The sequence below is a fragment of the Cnephaeus nilssonii genome, assembly GCF_951640355.1.
Source record: "Cnephaeus nilssonii genome assembly, chromosome: 17".
Classification (NCBI taxonomy): Eukaryota; Metazoa; Chordata; class Mammalia; order Chiroptera; family Vespertilionidae; genus Cnephaeus; species Cnephaeus nilssonii.
Window position 1 is genome coordinate 10,134,805 of NC_137088.1, and position 13,192 is coordinate 10,147,996.

General features: G+C 48.1%; 1 protein-coding gene across 1 annotated transcript; it reads right to left on the bottom strand.

Moving 5' to 3' along the window:
• Positions 1–288: 288 nt before the first annotated feature.
• On the bottom strand, positions 289–12,773 carry CCR1 (C-C motif chemokine receptor 1). Its single transcript, XM_079795085.1, has 2 exons — positions 12,430–12,773; positions 289–2,725 (listed from the first exon to the last, which is right to left on the bottom strand). Exon 2 carries the CDS (start codon positions 2,674–2,676, stop codon positions 1,594–1,596), a length of 1,083 nt encoding a protein of 360 aa, XP_079651211.1. The 5' UTR covers positions 2,677–2,725; positions 12,430–12,773; the 3' UTR covers positions 289–1,593.
• Positions 12,774–13,192: the final 419 nt, after the last annotated feature.

Here is a 13,192-nt window from a genome sequence, read left to right on the forward strand (position 1 = left end):
GGTGCATTTCTTCCTTCCCTTGGCTGTCCTGGCACCATGGGCTCCATGGCTGCCCCACCCATCCCACCTGGGCTCTGTTGGTGTCCTTGTGTCTGTCCACCTCACTGAGCAGAGGGCTCTTGGAGAGGAGACCTCCATCCTGTACCTGTGCTTCCCAAGGTTTGCTTTGACTGGAGCAGGTCCTCAGTTGCCGCATGGGATTGAATTGATTTGTGCAAGCAAAAATAAAGGAAAACAGGCAAGTTCAAGTGTATCTGTTTCATAGAATTCAGTGCAGACACCAAAACAAAGCTTTGAAATAATTTATTGGAAGAGCAATCGAACACACTACTACTTAAGAACAACAAGAGCAGAAGGGTGAATACCAAAGTCCATCTTCATTATAATCATAAACACGCACCAGAGAAAAAACAAACTAAAAGAAAGTATACAAAAAATGTACAGCGGTTGCCTTTAGGCAGTGGGATTTGTGGGTGATTTTGATGTCCGAGTTTTTTCCCCTTTGTGTTTTAAAGCATTTTTAGAAACAATTTTTGTTATTGGAAAATGGTTTTTAAGGAAATACAAATCTTAGGAACAAGGGAACAGAGCATGATAAATGGGAGGTGCCTGGTGAGTGGTGAAGTGTTAGAGACATTTAGGGTAAATGAGTTAAGGTCCCTCTCAACCTCCTACATCAAGACAGAGTCCCCACCCCGTGCTGCCTGTAGACAGTCTCTTGTCTTCCAGCCTCAACGCCATCAGCTCACACACTGGTCGTTTTTCTAATGATGGGCGCAAGGTGGGAGCCAGAGATCCAGAGGAAGAAAAGCAAGCCAGTCTCCTTTAGCCTGTTAGTAATTTCTGCCATAAAGCCATCAGAATCTCCTGCCCCAGCACCTGACTGACAGGGAAGGGAGATTCCAGAAATATTCAGGAAGAAAGGAATGGTCATGGGAATAATGACTCCCCTCCCTTCTATGGCTGTTTCCACAAGCACACACATTACCCACATGGTCTGTGTGGAGACCACTGCCTGAACTGCTTGCTATTTGTAGATACAAAAATCCTCCTTAAGGGAAGTTCCACTGCCAACAGCAGTTTCCCAGTCCTATTTCCCATTAGGACTCAAGTTCTTCCATCACGAGTTCTATGTTTCTCAGGGTTTCCAGGAGCCCAAACCCTGCAGTGGGGTGGGGGGTTGCAGGGGAGGCAGCTGCTGGCTCCTGACTGGCTCCAGGCTCTGAGCCAAGTCACGGGTGGGAAGTCACTATTTGCAAGTTCCTTGGTGGCGGGGATAGAGGAGAGGGGGTGCTCAGTGGCTTTGTTTACAAATGTGAATGTTCACAAGTCTGAAACCCTTTTTTGGGCCCAAGCCCTTCACGGGCACCCTTTGTCTGGTCTTCTGGAATGGTCTCCCGTTCACTCATTCATTTCCAGGGAGAAGTTCATAGAGAAGACGCAAGCCCCAGAGGTGATTTAGGCTAAGACCACCTCAACCCTAGAGGGTGCCCGTCTTTCCACGCCGTGCCTATGGTCCGGGTCTGCCGGGGACAGCCCAGCTGCCTCCTCTCCGCCAGCGGGCCGGCCAGGCGGCTCTTGCAGTGGTCTTAGTCAGAACCCATTGGAGAGCTCCTGCTCCGCGGTGGAGGGGGACGTGGAGCTGGTCCTCTCCAGCCTCTCGGTGCGGAGGAAGGGGAGCCATTTGCCCAGGCGCACGACCAGGAGCCTGTGGAACAGCTGGCGCAGGTACTTGCGGAACCTCTCGCCCACAAAGACATAGATGATGGGGTTGACGCAGCAGTGCGTGTAGGCGATCACCTCCGTCACCTGGATGGCCAGGTCCAGCTGTTTGCTCTGCTCACACTCATTAACCAAAATGTCACTTTGAAAAGCAGAAATAAACACAGTCAGGTTGTAGGGGGTCCAAAAGAGAAAGAAGAGGATCATGATGACAAAAATCAGGCGGACGGCTCTGGCCTTCTTCTCATTGGGACGTCTGAGCAGAATCTTTATAATTCCTGTGTAGCAGACGATCATGATCACCAGGGGCAGAATCAGTCCCAAGATGTTCATTTTCAGAGCCTGGAACTGTTGCCACTGTTTTAGGTGTTGGTGAGGGAAATGAAGGCTGCAGGTGTAATGAGTGACCTCCCACTGGATCTTAGAAAAGTAAAAGCCCGGGATGGCAGCCAGGATGGCCAGGACCCAGGTGATGAGGCTGTTGATGATACCAAAGGTGACAGTCCGGGCCCGCAGAGCGAACACGGCATGGACAATGGCCAGGTACCTGTCGATGGTCAGCAGGATCATGAAAAAGATCTCACTGTACAGGCCTATGTAGTAAAGCCCCGACAGCAACTTACACGTGCCTTCGCTGAACCTCCAGGTATCCTTCAGATTGTAGTCAACCCAGAAGGGCAGCGTGAAGAGGAAGAGCAGGTCAGACACGGCCAGGTTGAGGAGGTAGATGCTGGTCATGCTCTTGAGCCTCTTATATTGCATGAGGACCAGGACCACCAGGATGTTGCCAACCAGGCCAATGACAAATACCAGGGAGTACAAGGGGGGCAGCAGCTGAGACCCTAAAGCCCTCACCTCTCCTTTCTGGCATGGGGTTGAGTCCTCATAGTCATATTCTGTGGTCACATCATAGACCTGTGGAGTGGTTGAATTTTCCATGCTGGCTTCTCCCATGGGTCCAGGAAGATGGTTTCTGTATTACTTTGCTGTCAAAGGCAGTGGTCTATGGACAACAAAGACAAGGCAGTGATTATATGTCCTCATCCACTTGACAACTGTTTGCTGAGTGCCTCCTGTGCACCACGCCCTGGGACCCAACGCTAAGCAAGGGGGACCCAGGTCCTCTCTGCCCTCATGGAAACTAGAGATTAATGGAGGGGACAGGGACAGTAAACAACTGAGCGCACATGTCATGAATTCAATTACTTTGGCGATGAGCATTGTGAAGGAAAAGTCCGATGGATGGAGAACCCAGACAAAGGGAGACCTCCCCACATTCTTCATCACCAATGCTTCCCTCGTGTTTCCTATGGACTTGGCATTGGACTTGGTGTTAAACAAGCCTGGAGGGGCACCAATATTGTTCCCCATTTTAGAGGCGATGACACGGAAGTTCCGAGTGGTTAGAGCACATATCTGGTGAGAATGAGAGCTGGAGCTCCAACCCGGTGCCCATCCCCGAAACCACTGCCTCCAATTACAGAGCAATGACCTTGCACTTTGGAGTCCAGAGAAGGACATGGGAAGGAAAACAGTCCTGGCTGAGAGTCAAAAACTAACCAATGGGTCTTCATGGCTTTTGGGGCTAAAAAGTTTCTCAGCTGGAGTGACACAGGGTGTGGGGGGGGGGGGGCATGTGAAAATGTGTAGACTTTAGATCTTTTTTTGGTTGCCACGAAGGCTAGGGATGCTCCTGTCATCTGTTAGGCAGGGCCAAGGATGTGCTACAGGGCAGAAATTATCCCACCCAAACCCCAGTAGTGTTGCCATAGTTAAATTCTAGGAGGCCAACCCCATCTCTTCATAGAAGGCATCAAGGACACGAAGGTGAGCTCAGCCTGGCCCACATTACATGGCCCTGATGGGGCACAGGCAGGTCTACAGTAACTGTGGGCCTCCTGTGAGAGCTGTAAGGATTCAGAGGAAAGCTCAGGCTGGGTGGAGTGGGGCAACCTGGTGAGAAGAGGAGGAGCTTCTGAGGAGGAAGAGCTCAGAACAGCCTCAAGCCATGAGGTGTTACACAACAACCAGATGGACACTGAAATTCTGCTTCCTAAGCTTTTAAATATTTTTACCCAAGGTTGCCTTGAGACAAGCAAAAACAAACACAAACAAAATGATAGATGGCTATTACAGGACGCCTCAACCCCGGCTTTTTAACCGTCCTTTTCAATTCTTTCTGACCACCTATTGAAGACACCTCCCCAAAGGGAGCATGGGCTTTGGTGTAACTGACCAACTGTGTGACCTTGAAGAAGTTAATCTACCTCTCTGAGCCTCAGTTCCTCACCTGTAGTGTGAGAAAGTAACAGTTACCTTGAAGGGCTACTGTAAGGTAAAGTATGAGAAAAGCCACCCCGGACACTTACCAGGACCTTAGTAAGTATTAGGGGACTTCCTTCCCTGAGGCCTGTTGCCACCAGATGTGTCCCAGGCTGCAATCCTATTCTGGCTGATGTCCCCCAAGTCCTCCCAGCCCCACCCCCCATCTCTATGTAGTAAATCTAGAAAGTGAATTCTGCCTGACAATGATGAACACAACAGCCCTTCCCATGTGAACTGTGCTTTGAAATTTTCAATATGTTTCTGCCAATCTGAATTGCTTTGACTTAAACACCAGTCAGTAAAGTAGGTGGCATCTATATTTGTTAGGTCTGATCAAATAATCGAATCAATATCCCCTCCCTGGGAAACTGACCTTTAGATCATTTCAAAACTGACATTCCTGTTCACTTAGACCACATTTCATCTGCTAAGACCAGTAACTTTCCCCTCTGGACTTGCCCAGGATCCAGACCTGCACAGAAAATTCCCTGCCAAAAAAAGGCCTGCCTAGAGTCCTTTAAGATCTCTGACTCCCCATCCCTAGGTGCTGATGCCATCTGGGGGCTCAGCCCATCTGGTTTCCAGATGAACTAATAAATTTATAATTATTTACCACTTTAGGCCTTGTGCGTACCTCCTTCAGTGACCCTAACATTTGGTGCCAGGAGGGTTCCCCAGGGGATGGGAGCCATTGCCCCAGCTTCGGTCACCCCAAGTTTGCTCCTCAGAGAGAGGTAGGCAGCGGCAGCTCGTCCTGGGCTTACTTCCAAATTCTACTGGAGTGACATGATCATAGGACTCAATTAGGCCTCCTTCCGAACCAGCCAAGGAGGCCACCAGATCGGGAACCTCTCCTTCCCATTGCTGACCCTCCACCCCACACCGGCTAATCTTCTCTAGGTGAGTGATGATTTCCCTTATCGTGAGTCTTCTGTCCACTTACTCTCACTGGCTTCTCAAAAGTCTGTCTTCTCAAAAGTCCTAGCGCTAGGCCAGAAGACGCCTTGGCTGTACAGCCTCAGGTCCTTCTAGACTGGGGGCGCCCTGTCTGGAGCGTCACCCCTCGTTTCTCCTGGTGATTTGTATAGTGGTAGGGATGTCTGCCCTAAACAGTCACCTTTGGACTTGTGGTCTGTCACTCACCCTTCCTCTCTCATGGGCCACACTTATTCTCCTTATCATGAGGAACACTCCCTCCGCACCCCCTAAAACAACCTCTCTTGGCTGTCTCCTTAAAAATCTTGACCGCCTTAGACTCATGGAGGAGATCAGGCCCAAGAGCCTCGTTTTCGTTTGTAACACTGTTTGCCCACAATATAAACTAGACAATGAGTCTCAATGGGCCTGAAAAGGGCACTTTTGATTTTAACACATGGTGCGATTTAGGTAATTGCTGTCACTGCAATGGAAAAGACATTCCCTATGTCCAGGCCTTTTTTACCCTTAATCAGATCCTTCTCCTTCATACAAAACATCATACCCCTAACACTTCTGATTCTGAATCTTCTTTTGACACGGCAGACCACCGACCTCTCTCACCTGCTCTAGATTCCCCAAACCCAGACCCCACCCCCCTAACCAGCAACCACCTTTTCTCCAGGCCCCTGAGAGCCCAAATCCTGAGAACTTGAGTTCAATACAGCTTTTCCCCACCTAACCCTCGCTCTTGGGCCACCAAAGACTGCCTTCCTCAACAGCCACTTCTATTCCTGCGCCCATTCTACCCCTGAGGGGAGGAGCAGGAACCAAGGGGATAGTCCGGGTACACATCCCATTCTCTACATCTGACCTTTCCCAGATTGGAAAAAGATGAGGTTATTTTTCCACCAATCCGACCATTTTTATTAAGGAATTTGAGTACCCGACCCAGTCCTATGACTGACCTGGCACGACATCTAAGTCATCCTGTCCTCCTCGCTCACCCCAGAGAAGAAGGAGCACGTATGGCTAGCAGCTCAGGACTATGCCCATGCTCTCCATAGAGAGGACACAACGGCCAACCTGTTTGGTTCTGGCGCGGTCCCCAAACTGACCTGAGATGGGACTATCAGGTTAATCCTCCAGGGCGCTGGCTCCATAGCCATATAATCACCTGTCTCATTGCCAGACTCAAAAGGCTGCCCATAAGGTGGTCAACTATGACAAACTCAATGAAATCACTCAGGGCCCTGGCGAAAACCCAGCTCTCTTCCTCTCCTGCCTCACAGAGGCCTAAAGAAATTTACCACCTTGGACCCCACCTTCCCTGAGGGAATCCTTCTTCTGAACATCCATCAGCCCAATCAGCCCCCAACATACACCATAAACTTCAAAAAATAGACACAGGCCCACACACCCCTCAAAAAGACCTGGTTAACCTGGCCTTTAAGGTCTTTAATAATAGAGACAATAAGACCCAAATCCAAAAACAAAGGTGAGATCAGGCCAAGGCTGAGGCCCAGAAGGAGGCCTTTCAGCTCCTAGCCACCACTCTCACGAACCCCAAATGAAGTGCCGGTCCTCCAACAAGGGTAAGTAAGGGCTAAGCCTCCTCCGGGCCCGTGCTTCAAATGCAACAAGGAAGGACACTGGGCCAAGTCCTGCCCAAACCTGAGACCCCTCCTGGGCCCTGCCCAAGGTGCGGAAGGGAAGGCCACTGGAAATCAGACTGTAGTCTGGCCCCTCCAGGTCAGACCTCAGCCAGTCCAGCAAGGCCACCCTCTGGACCCGGTGTGCAGCTCCCAGACCTCCTGGGACTGGCCACCGAAGACTGAAGCTGCCCAGGCCCTGACAAAGCCCACAGACTTACATCACCAGGACAGAGCCTCGGGGAACAATTATGGTGGCAGGTAAGCCGATCTCCTTTTTAATTGACACTGGGGCCACTTATTCTGCCTTCCTCAAGTTCACCAGGACCCTCATCCCCTCCTTAGTCTCTATTATGGGGGTTGATGGATTAGTCTCACAGCCACCTTACATCATCTTACTAGACACCCCCTTTATCCACTCTTTTCTCTTCCTACCTCAGTGCCCAACCGGGGCCACTGTGCATCCCCTCATAATCACCTACCTCGGTTTCACTCTCACCCCATAAAGCCAAGCCATTACCTTAGACCATAAATGCCTTATCTCCTCCATGACTGTCCCCTACTCTGGACAAGAAATACTCTCCTTTCTCAGGTTCACTGGGCACTTTTGCCTCTGAGTTCCCAACTTGAGTCTTCTCAAAAAGCCCCTCTATGATGGCAAAGGGACCCCTCACTGAGCCTTTAGATCCCAAGGCCAGCATTCTTACCCCCTTTAATGCTCTGAAAACTGCACTCACCTCAGCGCCTTCTCACCTCCTCCTTCCCAAAGAACAACTTTCTGGACTGCAAAACCGCAAACGATTACTTAACGGTCCTGCTACTACCAGAAGCTGAACTCATTATCACCCAAACCTCAGCGTGTTGTCGCTAAGGAAAAATGTGGCAGTTTTAAATCCAAGTGGCTGGAGGCCTGGAAACTGCAGTCCTAGAACAGGCTGGAGGGGCCTGCTCCCTTCTCCCCTCCACCTTTTCTCCAGCCTCCTATGCCTATATGTAATTTTCCAAAAATTTTGGTAACTTAAAAGCTTTGGAGCATTGTTCGGTTAAATGACCAACATCTAAATATTTTAAAATAACATAAAATACTGAAACATTGATTGCTAGACAAGTTTTAAATTTGCCTGCTCTTAGCTTTTCTAAGAGTTAAGAATTCTAATTAAGTTGGAAAAATTGTATGAGTTTAATACAAGGATTGAAATGGAGTTATTCCAATGTTGGTTATTTCTGAATGAGAAAAAAAGGTTTGTGCAAATTGTAGAAAGGTTTGTGAAAGCTGTAGAAGAGTTTGTCCAGTGAATCAGGACCTGATCATCCCTGATGTCCGAAGGGACCCCTAGTAAGCTAAAGCAGCCCCATCCAGGCTCTCTCCTGTTGCTTAAGCTCTTAGATTGGAGCCTAGACTTTTATTTCCACTGCTCGTTCACAGTCCTTGACACTACCATTCAAAGCCTCACCAAGTCTTCCTGCTTGGCATTTAGGAATTTCTCTCCCCTTTCCTAACATTCTTAAAAGTCATCAAAAGCAAAGGAAAAATTTATAATTTAAATCATGTGTATGGTCTTCACGTATTTGTCTATCTGTATACATATGTTTGTCTGTCTGTATATATGTGTTTTCTGCCTCCCGGTGGCACCACTGGCGTATAATGTTTTAAAATAATATTCTAGAAAATTCAGCCTGCTCTAGGAAGGAACTTACAAAGATTCAGAGCTGAGTTCAAACAGCAAATTCTCAGGGGTAACAGGTACCTCTTATATATATTTAAAACTCTATACTGAACCTAAAAATATAAACTTTATAATATTTGGCTCCAAACTAATGTCTCTTTCCTTTCACCAGACCATTTGTCATAATTCTTGTCATTCTAGCTTTGGCCCCAATAATAGTAAAATGTACAACACAGTTTATCTCCACCAGGTTACAAGCCCTATTTGTACTCAGGAAATACCACCCCTAGACACCATCACAAATGCCTCATCGTCCCTTTGAAGGGAAAAAATTCAGTGCCAAAAAATCCTTGAGGAGGGAAATGTTAGAGAGACCCCCCAGAGCAAGGATGATGGACTCACCAGGGCAGAAAGCTCTGGGCAAAACTGGGAAAACAAGAACCTTGCCCCCAGGATAACCTGTCCTCCCCTTTTCTATCACTAGTCAGGCAGTTTGGACCCCTGACCTTTTCCTTCCTAAAAATAACATCTAGGCCTCAGTTGTATTTCAGCTCCAGGCCCAGAAAAGCAGCAAAACCAGACAAGTGACACGGTGGCTGCCTCAGGACAAGCTTTTACTTCCCAAGTCACTCAACAGGTTTCCTCAGCCTTGGGTATCACATATAAACTCCACCCCGCATCCTAATCAAACACTGACTGTAATTAATGATTTGGCATGTGCTAGAGATTTTTTTTTTCTACATCCCTTCTTAACAGGAGACAGAGTTCTACTCAAAACAGGGGTGAGCAACTGGACGGGGTCCTGTACTCCAGTCTTTCTCTCACCCAACGAGGACGTAGCCCCTAATAATTAGTCTTACCTGTCCCCGTAACCCATCATATCCAACACAAAAGGGGAGTCCAGATAACCCCTCTCCTCATAACCCTTAGTATCTCAGCAGGTGCTGGAACTGGCATAGGGGCTTAAACACTGCTCTATCATATTTTGAACTCCTGTCTCAGGACCTACAAGAAAGCCTAGATGACCTTGCCAAAAGTTTAGTTCAAATCCAGGATCAGATAGATTCATTAGCGGCTGTCACCTTCCAAAATCAGAGAGGTCTACACATCCTAACTACACCTCTTTCTTGAAGAAGAATATTGTTTTTATGTCAATCAGTCTGGCCTAGTCAGGGATGCCATCCAAAAATTAACAGAAAGGGCCACAAAGATTAGAGGTCAGTCAACTTCATTGGACTACTGGCTAAAAAATATAAATTGGTATACCTGCCTACTTCCCATCATAGGACCATTAACATTCCTATTCCGCATCATTGTTTTTGACCCCTGTATTCTGCGCCATTTTTCATCTTTCCTTTAGGACCACCTTTGAGCCTTTGCCAACCAGTCTCTCGGGGAAATTATGCTGCTGCAACCCCTCGCTCCAACCAGGAGGCATCTATACAGTGTTCTAGCCAACTGTAATCAAAGTCCATCCCCTTTTGATCTTGATGTCCCCTCTCAGCAGGAAATAACTATGGAAGAAATGACCTCTGTCCCTATTCCATAAAACGAAAAGGCTGGAATGTTAGGCCTGATCAAATAATCGAATTGATACTCCTGACCTTTAGATCATTTCAAAACCGACCTTTAGATCATTTCGAAACCGACATTCCCTTTCACTTAGACCACATTCTATTTGCTAAGACCAGTAACTTTCCCCTCCGGACTTGCCCAGGATCTGGACCCACCCAGAGAATTCCACACGGAAAAAAACAACAACATCTAGAGTCTTTTAAAATCTCTGACTCCCTGTCCCTGGGTCAGGGATGCCATTTGGGGGCTCAGCCCATCTGGTTTCCAGATGACCTAATAAACTTACAATTCTTTACCACTTTCGGCCTCATGCGTTCCTCCTTTGGTGATCCTAGCAATATCAGAATCCCCATCTTCAATCTGGAGTTTCTAGTGCTCTTCCTTCTACACTGCTTAATGAACGCTTCCTGCTTATTAATGTACACTTCTGCAGTGGCCATTGGAAATTAATGCACATGGGGGGTGTTGGGTACCCCAGCTGGGGGGCTGTTATTTCCTGCCAAATCCATTCCTCTGGCTCACTCCTCCACCTTTGGACTTGGCCCTTGATTGAATAATTAGCCCTCTTTCTGGAGAAACCTAGGCTGGCAGTCACTAACAAAGCTGTGTTGACAACTTCGGATTTCTGCTGCCATTGCCAGTGCTGGCAGATCAGCTCGACAGTCAGCATTTCGGGGCCCAGTGGGTTTACAGGGAAGCAACAAGCACTTTGGAAGCACAAAGAACAACTAGTGTAAGACTGACCCCATGAGCCCAGTTTTGGGGGGAATTTTGGCCAAGGTGAAGGCACATTGAGTCAGCATTGTCAGATGCCATTTAAGCAGAGCCATCTCCATACCCCCGACCTCCAACTCCAGTCCCTGTTTTCCCAACTTGTTGGGCACCATGGAGTAACTCCAGGACACACTGCTCCCTGAAAGGGTTAAAGAGAATAAAACGGGGCAGAGGAAACTTATTGTGCTTAGCAGATATCTTGCAGAAAGCTTGCAGCCTTGAGCACCGAATAGATTAGATAATCAGAGGACATCTGGTGATGGGAGATAGAAGGACCGGACCCTTACGCCAGCAGAAACTGCCTGCAGCCAGCAATAGCTGAAAAAAAGCCTTCCCCTCCTTCAGTGGAGGCTGACTCCTTTTTTTGGATTCAGCCCACCTGCACCCAGACGTCTGAAATAAAAGCTCTGTTGATACATTATGGCTTCATGTCATAGGTGTTCGATCCTGACCCACTCCGAACCTTTCACTCCCAAAGGGAGATGGGCTGGGGGGGTGAGGGGACTTAGAGGAGAAACCAAGGACCCTGTTGCCATCCAACCTGCCAGCTATGCTGTAGTTTTAGCTGCAAAAGTCTGCCCCCAGGTCATTACACAGTGGTCAGTTCTGGTCCTGGAGCCAGGAACCTTTCAATGCCATTATCCTCCCGCCTGGGAATTGAAGAGTCTCTGAGCAGAGAAAGGGCAGTCTGCGAGGGTAAAGACATTGGGCCTGGTGGTGTGCAGCTGGCTTACCCTGGCTCATAAGAACCAACTGTTTGCATGTCCTCCCAACTCCACATTCAGCATTTGGTAGCTTGAAATCAACCACAGTTGGAATATTTACACGCGGAAATTGGCACGACTAGAAATCAGGGCTCTTTTCAGGAGAACCTATTATGAAATATTTAGCAGCACATCAATGCCTCCCCCACCCCCCAGCCCCAGTCTCAATAGCCTAAGAGCTGTCCTGCCAGTCAGAGCGGGGACTAACAAGTCAATGAGTGGCACCCAGCCTGGTGGCAGGTTTTGCAAACTTCTGGGAACTTCTAACTCTGGAAATCTGAGACCCTCCAGATACGGAGGAACAGTTGAAGTAGATACCTCCAAGCAGCCTCCGTGCCCCTCCATCTTTGGAACAAAATTCTGCTGCCTCTTTGTTAGTAAAACAGAATAGATGCATCCCAAGAAGTCATCTGGCCAACTCCCTGCCTTCAGGGGAGTGAAATTCTACCTCCTTCAAACTCAGCCCACCGTCTGACTTTGAGGATCCCTGGTTCTAGTCTTCTTAAGAAGTTGGTTCAGTACCAGAGCGTCCTTGCACCTGCAGGGGCTTTTCTAATTCCTACCTCCCTCTTGCTACAATGACTTCATACAACACGTATGGCTTTCATTTACACGGGGAAACTTGGCAAGTAATTTCCTCTTGAATAGCCTTCCACAGAAAGTGCCTCTTGTCCCTTAATACTGGGCTGACTTTTTAAATCAGTAACCAACAACCTATCATTCAAGAAAGCCTCCCTTACTTAGCAAAAAATGAAAACCTATTTTATGCATGAGTACCCAGTCTTATAAATCTACCCACTCTCGGTATGGCTACACGGTTCACTGCCTTACAAGTGCATCAACTGGCTACTCAGACATCTGCCTGGTCCTCGAAGAATCCCTCCCCCCACTTTCCGTTTGAGGAGATAGACAGATAAAGCAATGATCCCCTGCAACGTGAGCAGGACCACAGTCCTGCCTAGTTACCTACATGTATTCAAACCAAGAGTGCCCTACACAGAAACTGACAAGACAGAAAAGACAGGTGCCACTTACTCTGGCGTCAAGGGATTTTGTCCACGAAGTCTTTGTTTCTAGAGCTTTCAGAGTCTCTGTTTGCAAGGTTCAAGATCCTGATAGAGTAGGAAGTCCTCAGCTTCCTGTGTAATGATGGAGATAGGACTCTGGGGGTTCTCAGGTGATCAGAATAAGAAAGGGGGAAAAATTCTTCTTTTTGTCGAGTTGGGTGTCCATGAATGGCCACAATGCCCACCGGTGGCCACTTCCTGGAGCTGAGTTCACTCGAAGGGTTTTGGTGTGTTTTTTTTGGTCACTTGACTGCACTTCTCTCTGGGGAGCTCTGTCTTAAGGGGATTGGATAGGGTAGGGTGGGGTGGAGTTGAGTTGGGCGAGGGAGGTGGCAATGAGGTGTTCCCAGAACTTGTGGAGCAATTGAGGGCTGGGAATGGAAGGATAGGCAGATGCAGGGCGTGGAGTTCTTGTGGTCAGTGAGTAGCCTTTTTTTTTTTTTTTCCTTTTTTTTTAAAAAAATAAAGACTGCAAGTGGGAGGATTTAAACCGGAACATCAAGTCCTTTGTTCCTCAAAATGACCTGGCTGATAAACTAGAGGCAGCAGCTTCTCTTTGGCGCCCTCTACATTCTTCACTTCTGACTGCTCACTGTCCTCTTCTCCCCAGTTTGCCCCCTCCCCCACCCCCAGCCCCCAAACCCCATAGAGTTGATTTTACTTAGAGGAGCCTCCAGCCTGAAGTGAATACAGGTCTGTAGGATAGAGTTTGGCCACCTCTTCTGAGTCCG

Bases quoted from the DNA above. Each gene is read 5' to 3' on its own strand.
- CCR1 (XM_079795085.1), bottom strand. From the start codon at position 2,676: ATGGGAGAAGCCAGCATGGAAAATTCAACCACTCCACAGGTCTATGAT.